Consider the following 13,518-nt stretch of genomic DNA (forward strand, 5'->3'; position numbering starts at 1 on the left):
AGGTTAGGGCAGATGACTTGAAGTTTGGTCAAAGCGGTAGGCTTTAAGGAGGATTTTCAAGGAAGAGAGTGAGGTAGGCAGGTGGAAAGGTTTACAAAAGGTTCCAGAACTTAGGACAAAAGTAGTTAAAGGTTCATCCAACAATGGTGGGGTGATTAAAATACACAATAAATACCAAAGTATATTTATATCTTTACCATGTCTAGATAATTGTATCAGTTATGGTCTTAATTAAAGAGATTATCCCTGCCGGACAACTTTAAAGTACCACATCTGCATGGTCCTCTGTTTGCTAAATGACTAGTGGAGAGAGGAAGAAAAGCAGGATGCAGGAAGAGAAAGTGCCCACAAAATTCTGAACAATACATTCACCCTATGTAGGAAAACAAACTCTCAAGTGCAATTAGGGATGCCTAGCCGATAATGCCCATGCCCCATGAAAGAATGAACAAAAAATTAGCAAGCAGATGTCAACCTCCCCTTGATTCTAATTGTGGCGAGACAATTATACAGTCTTGCATCAGCTTGTAATACCGAAGTTACCAAAGCCATCATTCTGCACTGAAAATTTTGAATTAAAAAAATTTAACTGCTTTTAAGATAACGGAGAAAACATTCAGCCAAATAATTTCATGATCTTGGGCAGCAACATTACATCAAAAAAAATGAGGTGCAAGACTGATGAGCACAGTTACATTATTTCCCATCAGATATCAAGCTTTAGTCATGTGCAGATAAAACATAGTAGGAATAAATCTAGAGTGCTAACCATATGGAAAATAAAGTTGCATTTAATGCATCAAAAGTAATGCAAGAAACAATTCCACAAAATGGAGGTGAGGGCATTATTTGAGCTCGGCAAACCTAAATGAAGGATACAGGGGCAGGGAAGTGAATTAGAAGTCCTTGAGAACCACACCAGTCAACCAAATTCCAAAAAGGAATGTAAAACCTTGGCCTGCAATGCATGGGATTTCATTTTGAAACCATTCCTCATCCCCAAGAGAGAAATAGTCCAAATTGCAAGGTATTGAATATCTCCTGTATTTATAAATGTAAGTTGCTCTTTTCTACTGCCTACAATACTACAGGCATTTTCAAAGTAAAGTAACTTCACTTTTTGCACAAGTTTCTATATAAACAAGGGAGAGAGAAGGAAAGAGGTAGACACAGTTTAAATAAACTAATGAAGCATTACTTCAAACTGACATTTGCTTATACATTGATCCATCAACACATTTGGTTCACCAAATCTCAAACTACCTTGGCATTCTTAAACACTGACTGTTTAAAGATTTCCACTGAGATAGCAGCAGGAGGAAGTGGTTACTTTTGGGCACATGACTACTTGATAAAAGACAAACCTGCATTGTGCTCAACAAAAATATTTGCAAAGAAAACTGAGCATCTAGAAGATGCTTAGGTACACATTAAATGTACATTCCACTTACTAATGCATCTCACAAACAAATCGGATGGGTTACAGAATGCAGAAACTTAAACCATGAAGGGCAATTGTGTTTATCTGGGGATCCATATGAAAGTGTATCTTCTGAAACCAAATATTATAGAATCCCTACAGTGCAGAAGGAAACCATTCAGCCCATCGAGTCTGCTTCAATCCTTCGAAAAACCATCCTACCTAGGCCCAATCCCCCACCCTATTCCTGCAACCCTTAGTGTTGTGTGGGGTTGCTGGGTTATGGGGATAGGGTGGAGGTGTTGACCTTGGGTAGGGTGCTCTTTCCAAGAGCCGGTACAGATTCGATGGGCCGAATGGCCTCCTTCTGCACTGTAAATTCTATTATCAACTCCACCCTAAGGGACAATTTAGCATGGCCAATCCACCTAACCTGCACATTTTGAATTGTGGGAGGAAACCGGAGCACCCGAAGGAAACCCACCCAGACACAGGAAGAATGTACAAACAGCACACAGGCAGTTACCAGAGGTCGGAATCGAACCAGGTTCCCCTGGCACGGTGATGCAGCAGTGCTAACCACTGTGCCACCGTGCCGTCCATGCTCATCTTTTTCATTTTTCAACAACTCATTTAATTTATAAACGTAAGCTTACAATGTCACCATATTAAGTATTTGTTGTGATAGTTTAGTTATTTTGGCAGTATTAGGAAAAGTCAGATTCAATTCTTATTTTATTATGTCCTTGAACATCAGCTGAATGAAGTTTGAGGCAAAGCAAAATAGCTCCATTGGTGAAACACTCTATTCTATCAACGATTGATGATGTTTACCTTTCTCTCACAATGGGACAGATTGCATCAGCACTCAACCGGATATCTTTGATTTAAAAAGAAATCGTCAAAATCAAAGCTTAAAATTGTCAATTCAAGTTCAGCCAAAGATTGCATAGCAATGAATCCAGAGATGATGAATTAATCTGTTCACTACATGCAGTCCTCGAACTTATGACACAATTTGCATTAAATTTACAGTGCAGAAGGAGGCCATTTGGCCCATCGAGTCTGCACCAGCTCTTGGAAAGAGCACCCTACCCAAGGTCCACACCTCCACCCCATCACCCAGTAACCCCACCCAACACTAAGGGCAATTTTGGACACTATGGGCAATTTAGCATGGCCAATTCACCTAACCCGCACATCTTTGGACTGTGGGAGGAAACCGGAGCACCCGGAGGAAACCCACACACACACGGGGAGAATGTGCAGACTCCGCACAGACAGTGACCCAAGCCGGGAATCGAACCTGGGACCCTGGAGCTGTGAAGCAATTGTGCTATCCACAATGCTACCGTGCTGCCCTGGTTCCTGAATTGGCTCCTGAAAACCACATAAGTTGAAATGTCGCAAGGCGGAGCCTGTTTTCCCATAGGAAGAATGTTCTAATTGGGGAATTGGTTCCTGAACCAAGGCACAATACCCTATTTTCACTGAATAGGGCACTTGGCGCAGAATTGACTCGGCTCAGGTGGCGGTTCCCTTTCCATTAACTTGTAGCCACAACACCGTGACCAGTGGAGTTCTGTAAATTTGCTTCATTCTCCAAGGACCCTCAAATATTTATCAGTGAAAGGTCATGATGGGGGTTTGTGGTAAAATGATAGACATGCATATTCTTTCTTGCTTCCTGCTTACTAATCAGGAATCACCTAACCATTGGATAACCTATTCAGTATCTACTCAAAGGACTCAAGTGGTAAGTAAACTTAAACGTTTTGTAAAAACTGCATCCGACTCCAGTTTCCGCTGAGACAATTAGTTTTAAACTGGGGCTTTTGGCACGTTAAAGTTTGTGAGATCTTGCTTCAGTATAATTGAGTTAGCCTAGTCGATTTCCCATGATGATAGTGCCTACACTTTCAAAGACACTTATGTGGTGTACCTAAAAAGCTATTTGCCCTAGGAGGTTGAGAAAAGACAGAACGTGAAGCAACTCAATTCCCTTTCTATCAATGCGAGGTATTGTTCCTAGTCTTGTCCTGAACCTGGCATTCAATGAACTTAGCTGGAATGGGAATTTGTACACTACAGTTATCTATGGCTCCAGAGCTATGAAAGAAAATGAAAAATAACCACGGTTCTCAATCTAATGGATGGCACCTACTGGGATGTGCAAAAGTGCAGAGATGGAGTAAGCACAAGATCAAGGTTGCCTGTGATGACACTCCCAACCTCCTTAAAAAAAAAAGTCCATCTATATTCAGCACACACAGAAGAATGAAGGGCGAGCGAGCTGCTGGTACACAGAATGCCTCAACATGAGTCAGAAGTAAAGGGGGAAAATGGCGCCAAGAACTTTGCACTCCAGCAGAGATTATCGGTCAGGAAAGCTGCATCACTTCGCTGTTCTCTAAACTCACTCCAACACTTGCGTTAGGTTTTGCTACCCAACACATACAACAGTGATAAAAATTTGTTCAATTTTAGTTAACTGTCCGAGACTCATCCTAATATTTGTCCTGACAGGTTTATAAATTCAGATTATTCAGCAAGAATTTTCTGTCAATTACACGTAAATTGTTTTGCACTTTTGCTAATTAAGATCTTTTATCATATTTATACATTAATGATTTGGATGAAGGAATTGCATGCAATATCTCCAAATTTGCAGACGACACTAAGCTGGGTGACAGTATGTGCTGTGAGGAGGATGGAAAGAGGCTGCAGGGTGACTTGGACAGGCTGGCTGAGTGGGCAAATACAATATAATGTGGGCAAGTGTGATTATTTACTTTGGTGGCAAAAACAGAAAGGCAGATTATCTGAATGGTGGCAGTTTACGAAAAGGGCAAGTGCAATGAGACCTGGGTGTCATGGTAGAACAGTCGCTGAAGGTTGGCATGCAGGTACAGCAGGCAATGAGGAAAGCTAATGGCATGCTGGCCTTCACAGCGAGAGGATTTAAGTATAGGAGTAGGGATGTCTTACTGAAGTTATACAGGGCCTTGGTGAGGCCACACCTTGAGTATTGTGTGCAGTTTTGGTCTCCTAGTTTGTGGAAGGACATTCTTGCTAATGAGGGTGTCCAGCGAAGGTTCACCAGACTAATTCCCGGGATGGCAGGACTGACATATGAAGAAAGACTGGATAAACTGGGCTTATACTCACTGGAGTTTAGAAGAATGAGAGGGGATCTCATGGAAACATATAAAATCCTGATGGCACTGGACAGGCTAGATGCAGAAGAATGTTCCCAATGTTGGGGGCATCCTGAACTAGGGGTCAGAGCCTAAGAATAAGGGGTAAGCTATTCAGGACTGAGAGGAGGAAGAACTTCTTCTCTCAGAGAGCTGTGAACCTGTGGAATTCTCTACCACAGAAAGCGGTTGGGGCCAGTTCGTTGGATATATTCAAGAGGGAGCTGGACGTGGCCTTTGCAGCTAAAGGGATCAAGGGATATGGAGAGAAAGCAGGAGTGGGATACTGAATTTGCATGATCATATTGAATGGTGGTGCAGGCTCAAAGGGCCGAATGGCCTACTCCTGCACCTATTTTCTGCATTTCATTAAATATTTCACGTTCCCTGTTCTAATATCCCTTGCGCATTGTATTAGAAGTCTCTGCTATTGTCCAGGCTTGGGCATTTAAGTGCCACAGTTCAGGCACTATTTAAGTAAAGATTACTTATTACATGAGCTAAATATTTATGGGCTGTACAACAATGTGATTTTATTACGTTATATATCAGTTAAATGAATAAGAGCTAGAAAGTCATGCTTTCTTTAAATCCATTAAAAAACTTGAAGATGGTAAATTGGTAGCATGGTTTCTCTGGATCTCAAGGCTCACAATCTGGTCTGACCAGACAACGGTGATCACCCAGGTTTTTGATAAATCCATCGGGTGACATAGAAGGAGATCTGGTCTGATGCATCTCCCTGGAGGCAACAAAACAGATTTCAAGGAAAAAAGAGCATTTTCCTGCTACTAAAACTAAAATGGGAGTACACATTCGGTAAAATATCCCTCAACTTACCTTCTCCTTGAAGTCAGAAATTAGCTAAATTATAAGATTTTACCACAGAAATGCAACCTTGCAAAGCTGTGTAGCACTTTAAGAGAACAAGCCAATTTGCTATGGATTATTGATCTTCTACCAAACATGAGCTCCCTAGTGCCAATGCATTGGTAAGTCAACAACAATAGATCTGTCCAGCATGAAGGGCGACAACAAAGTACTGGTTGTATGCTACACACAAGCTACATAAATAAACTCACCAACCCTGTACTCTATAAGCAGAGACAAAATAAACACTTTCTTGTTTTGAAAAGCTAAGTCACCTGTCTAAGTTGGCTGGCACTCTTTGTCATCGTGTCCATTACAAGTTCATACATGAAGGTCAGTGAGTGGAGGCAAGTTATAAACTGCAGGCAGATCACAATATCCATCCACCTTATAATCAAACCGATAATGTTCTGGTCTGATTTCCACAGCGCTGAGGAAAAAGCTGGGAAACACTGATGTGCATGACAAACAAATCTTTGCTCTGTCACAAACAGTTGGTAGGAAAACAGATTGCAACTTCTCCCTAGCTAATACCATTAGTGCTGTTTGCACCTTCATTTCACAGTAAGCATTACGTTGTAAAACAAAGGACTGAGAAAGAGTAAAAAATTGACTTCTACTAAAGACATCCAATCAGTCTAAAGAAAAGTGATAACCCAAGATGCGTTATTGATGTAATGAAATGTCTCATTTCATGTCCTCTTGAGCTCAAGCTGTCCAACTTGTCAATTTTATGTTCCCTTGACCCTGTTCTCACTAAACTGGTGACCCATCCAATTTCCTTTCACAACCCTAACATCAACTTACTTTGTAAATGGTTCCCACTCCGGGAGGTGCTGTCATCCTTTCAATGCTATTTTATCACCCCTTCTCCAAAAAACTCAACCCTTCTGGTCTTGTAAACTACTTTTCCCACCAAAATTATTGAACATATTTATTATATATCTAAAATTTGTGGCACTCCCCCACGACTGAAGCTCATTAATTAATTTTCTGTCCCTGCCACAGCACAGAAACAGCACTAACCACTCACAAATTACATTCTACCTTTGGCACAGTCACCCAGAATAATGTCCTTAAACACTGTTCAGTGGTAGCCATGATGTGGAGATGCCGGCGTTGGACTGGGGTGAGCACAGTACGAAGTCTTACAACACCAGGTTAAAGTCCAACAGGTTTGTTTCGATGTCACTAGCTTTCGGAGCGCTGCTCCTTCCTCAGGTGAATGAAGAGGTATGTTCCAGAAACATATATATAGACAAATTCAAAGATGCCAAACAATGCTTGGAATGCGACCATTAGCAGGTGATTAAATCTTTACAGATCCAGAGATAGGGTAACCCCAGGTTAAAGAGGTGTGAATTTTATCAAGGCAGGACAGTTGGTAGGATTTCGCAGGCCAGATGGTGGGGGATGAATGTAATGCAACATGAATTTCAGGTCCCGGTTGAGGCCGCACTCATGTGTGCGGAACTTGGCTTTAAGTTTCTGCTCGGCGATTCTGCGCTGTCGCGCATCCTGAAGGCCGCCTTGGAGTACGCTTACCCGGAGATCAGAGGCTGAATGCCCTTGACTGCTGAAGTGTTCCCCGACTGGAAGGGAACATTCCTGCCTGGTGATTGTTGCGCGATGTCCGTTCATTCGTTGTCGCAGCGTCTGCATGGTCTCGCCAATGTACCACACTTCGGGACATCCTTTCCTGCAGCGTATGAGGTAGACAACGTTGGCCGAGTCGCCCCTGCCCCCCCCGTCTTCGGCGCGGGGAAAAAGCCCGCGCTCTCCACCTACTAGACCCCGCCACCAACCAAAACAGTGCCCAACCCGCCCCATCCACCCTCCCCAACCCGAAAGAGAAAAACACCGAGAAAAAGAAACCCAAAACAATGCAAAAGCCCCCCCCCCGGAACCAAAAATAAGCATAACATATCCACCGCAGTCCCCAATCGCCCATCCCGACCCTCAGTCTGTGTCTAGCTTCTCGGCCTGAACAAAGGCCCCCTTCCTGTGGAGCACTGCCTTCGCTCGATTGTACCCGGCCCTCCTCTTCGCCAGCTCCGCACTCCAGTCCTGATATATCCGAACCTCCGCGTTCTCCCACCTGCTGCTCCTCTCCTTGAGGAGCACACACACCCGATCGTCGACCCGATGGAACCGCACCAGCACCACCCACGGAGGCTCGTTAGCCTTGGGCCTCCTCGCCAACACTCTATGGGTCCCTTCCAGCTCCAGGGGCCCCTGGAAGGACCCCGCTCCCATCAGCGAGTTCAACATGGTGACCACATAGGCCCCCACGTCCGGCCCCTCCAGGAGGCCCAGAATCCGCAGATTCTTCCGCCTCGACCGATTCTCCATCTCCTCGAACCGCTCCTGCCATTTCTTGTGGAGCACCTCCACCTTTACCGCCAGGCCTAAGATCTCGTCCTCATTGTCAGAGATCTTTTGTCGAGCCTCTCAGATAGCCACCCCCTGGGCCGTCTGTGTCTCCAGCAGCTCATCAATAGAAGCCTTCATCGGCTCTAGCAGGTCCTTTTTAATCTCTCCGAGGCAGCGCTGGATACCCTCCTGTTGCTCCTCCGCCCACTGCCTCCACGCTGCCTGGTCTCCGCCCGCCGCCATTTTGTCTTCTTCCCTCCCTTCTTCGGGTCCACCACCACCTTTTCTGTCGCCCCGCTCCTAGTTAAAGCCATATACTGACGGGGAGCTATTATTAACTCCTTCCCACACCGGGAAATGTCGAAAAAGTGCCCTTGGGGGCCCTGAAAAGAGCCCAAAAGTCAGTTTTTGTGGGAGCTGCCGGATGTGCGACTTAGCTCCGCATCGCCGCAACCGGAAGTCTCGAGAGGGAATCCTTTTGGCAGTGTTCGCTTCACCAATCTGCCCCAAAAAGTCTGTGGAAATTCCTGAAAAAGGTCTGAGAGTCCGTTCCAGACGGGAGCAGCCGAATGCGCGACCTACTCCTCCATGACCACCACCGGAAGCCTCGTCCCCGCTTCTTCAGTGGCCTTGGTAGATCTTTTCACAGTTGTTCCCTCTGCTGCTAGAATTCACCTTTAATAAAGGCCCTCAAGTCAGCTTGCAGCTTTAAGCTTGCCCTTCCCCCACCTGCATGCTGGAAGAGGCTCTGTTTATCCTGCAGGTACAGCCAAATCTTTTACCGTTTCTGCCGGGTCTGGTAACAAAGAGACATACCATTCCTGGGGGACACTGTCGGGGGAATGTTGTAGTCTTCTTCCCACACCGGAAAATGTCAAACAAATTCAGTGGGGGCCCTGTAAAGAGCCCAAATGTCCGTTCCAAGCGGGAGCTACCGAACATGCGACCTAGCTCTGCATAGCCGCACCCGGAAGTCGACCCAACCCCATCATAACCAGAGCTTCTCTAACAATGGCTTCTATCCCGATCACACACCAATTCACACTGTAGTCACCTATGATCCAGCCTTGGCAACTTCCTACTCATCAAAAAGCTTCACCTTAATAGCATCATCTGAAAAGACTGATTATACATGTATGCTCATAACATCCAGCTCAACCTCAACACATCTAAATCCCTCCACTGTCTGAGTATCATCACCTAGTTTATCCAACAATCCAAACCTGAATGAACCACGATTTTCTCCAGTTAAGCAATGGGAAGTGTGAAGACATCATTTTCGCGCCCCGCTAAAAAGTCCATACTCATGCCATCAATTTCGTGTCCCTTCCATGCCAGTTTGAAGCAAACTGTTGGAAACCTCAGCACTTGACCACAAACTTGCAACCCCCATACTCCTGCCATCGCAGACCATCTTTTAAATCTGAAACATCTATCAAAACTACCACCCATGTCTTTGTCACCGCCAGATTCAACTTTTCCAAAGTTTTCCCAGCTGACCGCCATTGTCACCAAAACTTTAGCGGAGGCAGAACTCTGCTCCCTGTAACAATCTATACCAAGCTGTGCTGATCTATCACAGTTTTGCAATATCAATTTGACATTCTTATTCTCATTAAGGAATGGCCCGCCCCGTCCTGCAACATCATCCATCCCTATAACCTCACAACAACTCTGCATTACTTCAACTGGGGCCTCCTGCGCACACAACCCCACTTCCTCCCTGCCACTAGCACCCATGGCTTCAGCTGTCTAGGCCCTCAACTCAGGAATTCTCTCCATAAATGACTTCAGGTCTTTCTCTTCTTTTAACATACTCTTTAAAAACTATTTATTTGGTTAGGCTTTCAGTCACCTCTCCCAATATCTTCATGTTTGGCTTGGCATTGATTTTAGGATAGGATTCTTATGCTGCGGTGTAGGTGAATGCAAGTCTGGAAGGAGGTAGGAAGGAATGAAAGAATAAAAACAAGATGGGAATCCTAAATCAGAACAGAGTCAGCAAGGACAGGGCAATGAGCGGGAAAACAGGAAATAAATCACTGGAAGTCAAGTTTGGAGGTGACAAGGCACAAATAAGGATTTCAATCAGATCACCTGAGGCAGGAGATATTAGAAAACTAAAAGGAGATTGTTTTTGGGACGAAGATCCTCTGGGGTCAAATGATGTACAAACTTCAGTCATAATAGTCAAGCACCAGTCCCTATCCTAGTTATCTGCTGTGAACCAAATCCAAGCACAATAAAATTGTCCCCCCCTTTCCAAAAAGTAATCACTGCACATTTGATTGAAGTAGTAAACTGTTTGACTCCTATATTACAAACCTTTGCAGGCTTGATATTCTCTTCAGAGAAAACCTGACTTAAAAGAAACAGCTGCACCCTCAAAAAAATAAAACAGGTGGCAGCAGTGGGTTAGCCCTGCTGCCTCACGGCGCCGAGGTCCCAGGTTCGATCCCGGCTCTGGGTCACTGTCCGTGTGGAGTTTGCATGTTCTCCCCGTGTTTGCGTGGGGTTCGCCCCCACAACCCAAAGATGTGCAGGGTAGGTGGATTGGCCACGCTAAATTGCCCCTTAATTGGAAAAAGCGAATTGGATACTCTAAATGTTTTTTTAAATTAAAAATAAATAAAACAGCATGGCAACAGAATTCTGTATCCTTGGGCTGATAACAGTGCAAAAGGTATAGATCACTGGACGCTCAGCGTGCCCTTAATGTAAGAGTTAAATGGGTAGGATGGAAAGCAGAAGTAGAAGCAGCCTTCACACTGCTATTTTGCAAGCTTATTTACTACTTATCTGATCAAAAGTCTCCAGCGCCCAGACATAAAGCAGCCCTTCTTTTCCTCATAAATACCTGGCCTATATCACCAGTTTGATAGATTTCATGTTATTGATTTGCAAGGAAAGAAAGTGCAAAAGTCTGGACAAGGTTGTTTCGGATTTAAGCTGTTCTCCTCCGGCCTCTCTTCCCCCATCCACCCCAAAAGGGAAGCTGGGGCTGAGTGTGCTGCAGTTGAAAGGGGAGTGAGTGAGCGGAGTGCTGGCAGTTCCCCCACCCACCCCCCGTCACCCCTTTCGCTGAGCTCACCTCCTCCCGCCGCTTCTGCCAGCGCCCACACGGGCTCTCCTCCAGGATCTCGCTCTCGTCCTCGCTCTCATCCTCCTCCTCGTCATCCACCTCGGCGGGCGCGTTCATGGCCTCGGCTGCCTTGTCCGCCGCTGCGGCCACCGCCGCCGCCTTCTCCCCTTCCGACATGAGGCAGCGGCCGCACCACACCGCCTGCTGCTGTCCTCCTTCCTCCGGAGCGGCTCCTCGCAGGACACTCTCGGGAGGGCCGGGAAGAGGGGGTGGTGGTGGGGACCTCGTTGAACGATTGAAAAATAAACACAAGCTTTTTTTTTTTAAATGTACACTCTCTCTCGGTGAACGAAGTCGGAGTTCCGTCCGATTACCCCCGCTCGGATTTTCTCTGATTCCCCCTTTTCTTCTTCTCCTCCTCACCCCACGCTAATGGCGACTACCAACTGCAGCTCCATTCGCTCGAGCTCTCGGACTGGCTCCGGCCGACCCGCCCACTTCCCCTCAGGGCGCCCGGCAACGGCCTGATGGACAGCCGGTCCGGCCAATCGGCGCCGGCCGCCCGCCGCTCCGCGGAGAGGAGGGGAGGCGGCGCTGACGTCAGAGGGGGTGCGTGTCCCGCCCCCTTCCTCACTCTCCCCCAACGGTTCTGTCACGCGCGGCGCGGGTGACGTAAAGAGGCGGGGCTGCGATGCCACCTCCCTCTGGCGTTCTCCACCAATCAAAGACCCCACCCGACCAGGATGATTGACAGTCGCAGCGTCCAATGGGCGTCGCGTAAGGCGGAGTTCCCCCTGTGCATCCCAATAATGGAGGACCCCATTGTGAACTCCAGCTGCCCGGTGCTTAGGGTTGCCAACCCTCCAGGATTGACCAGAGCCTCCAGGAATTGAAGGTCAACCCCCCCAGGACATGGCTGTGTGCATCCCTGGAGAAAAATCAACTGGACTTTCAAAAATATTGTTTTTTTCTGAATTTGGTCTGGTTTAGCACAGGGCTAAATCGCTGGCTTTGAAAGCAGGCCAGCAGCACGGTTCAATTCCCGTACCAGCCTACCCGAACAGGCGCCGGAATGTGGCGACTAGGGGCTTTTCACAGTAACTTCATTTGAAGCCTACTTGTGAGAAGCGATTTTCATTTCATTTCTATACCGCAGAGAGCTGTGGAGGCTGGGCCGTTAAGTATGTTTAAGGTTGGGAGAGGCAGATTTTTAATTAGTGAAGGAATCAAGGGCTATGGAGGTGTGGTGGAAAGTGGAGCTGAGGATTATTATTTCACATCAGTCATGATCTCATTGGATGACAGAGCAGACTCATTAATGGGCCGAATGGCGTACTTCTCCTACATCTGTGGTATTTCTCCTTACCAGAAATAAAAATATTGTAAATGGGGAGCTGTTTGACTGACAGTCAACCATCATTCAATCAGGTAATTAGTCTTTTTGCTTTCCAAAAGGTGGGGCAGTTCATCACAAGGATGGATGTGTTGGCCGGCTAATGGCTGGAGGGTGGGGGGTAAGTTATGGAATGAAACCTACAGGACAGGATTGCTGACGACACGACCGTAGTGGGCTGCTTCTCGAAAAAGATGAGTCGGAATACAGGAGGGAGATAGAGAACCTGGTGGAGTGGTGTAACGACAACAATCTCTCCCTCAATGTCAGCAAAACTAAAGAGCTGGTCATTGACCTCAGGAAGCAAAGTATTGTACACATCCCTGTCTATATCAATGGTGCTGAGCTGGACGTTTACAGATGCACCATAGAAAGCCATCCTACCTGGCTGCATCACATCCTGGTATGGCAACTGCTCGGCCCAAGACCGGAAGAAACTACAGAGTGTCGTGAACACATCCCAGTCCATCACGCAAACCCGCCTCCCATCCATTGACTCTGTCTACACCTCCTGCTGCCTTCGGAAAGCGGGCAGCATAATCAAAGACCCCTCCCACCCGGCCTATTCACTCTTCCAACTTCTTCCATCTGCAGATTCAAAAATAGCTTCTTCCCCACTGTTACCAGACACCTAAATTACCCTCTTAAGGACAGATCTGATCTCTTCATACATTTTCTCTGCAAAGGAGTACTATATTCCTGTATGCTTCGCCCAGTTCCTGTGTCTGTATTTACATTGTGTATTTTATGTTTGCCCTATTATGTACTTTCTTTTCATGTATGGAATGATCTGTTTGAGCTGCACGCAGAACAATACTTTTCACTGCACCTCGGTGACAATAAACCAATCCAATCCATTTAATCTCAGAATTGTCACGGTGCAGAAGGAGGCTATTTGGCCTATCGTGTCTGTACCGACTTCCCAAATCAGCATATTGACTTAGTGCCATTCCCCCACCTTTTCCCCGTACCCTTGCTCATTGTTTCTATTCAAATAATCATCTAATGCCCTCTTCAATGTTGCGATTGAACCTGCCTCCACCATACTTCCAGGCAGTGCATTCCAGACACCAACCACTTGTGCGACAAAAGTTTTTTTCTCGCATCAGTTTGCTTTATTGGCTAATCAATAAGGCTTTATTAGTCGTGAACGTGCCTAACCAGAGTCGGTTGTGCAGATGAG

The 13,518-nt window shown here is 46.1% G+C and overlaps 1 protein-coding gene across 2 annotated transcripts in view; it reads right to left on the bottom strand.

Annotated features, from left to right (window-relative positions):
- nrbp1 (nuclear receptor binding protein 1) overlaps positions 1-11,428 on the bottom strand; it is a 107,401-nt gene extending 95,973 nt beyond the window's left edge. The window contains exon 1 of one of the 2 annotated variants that reach the window (XM_072513386.1): positions 10,952-11,428. In XM_072513386.1, the coding sequence (XP_072369487.1) occupies positions 10,952-11,119 (168 nt within the window). In that variant the 5' untranslated portion in view covers positions 11,120-11,428. The remainder of the gene's footprint in view (positions 1-10,951) is intronic. The other variant, XM_072513392.1, reaches the window with a different exon arrangement.
- Between the last annotated feature and the right edge of the window lie 2,090 nt (positions 11,429-13,518).

Source organism: Scyliorhinus torazame, chromosome 1 (genome assembly GCF_047496885.1).
Source record: "Scyliorhinus torazame isolate Kashiwa2021f chromosome 1, sScyTor2.1, whole genome shotgun sequence".
NCBI lineage: Eukaryota > Metazoa > Chordata > Chondrichthyes > Carcharhiniformes > Scyliorhinidae > Scyliorhinus > Scyliorhinus torazame.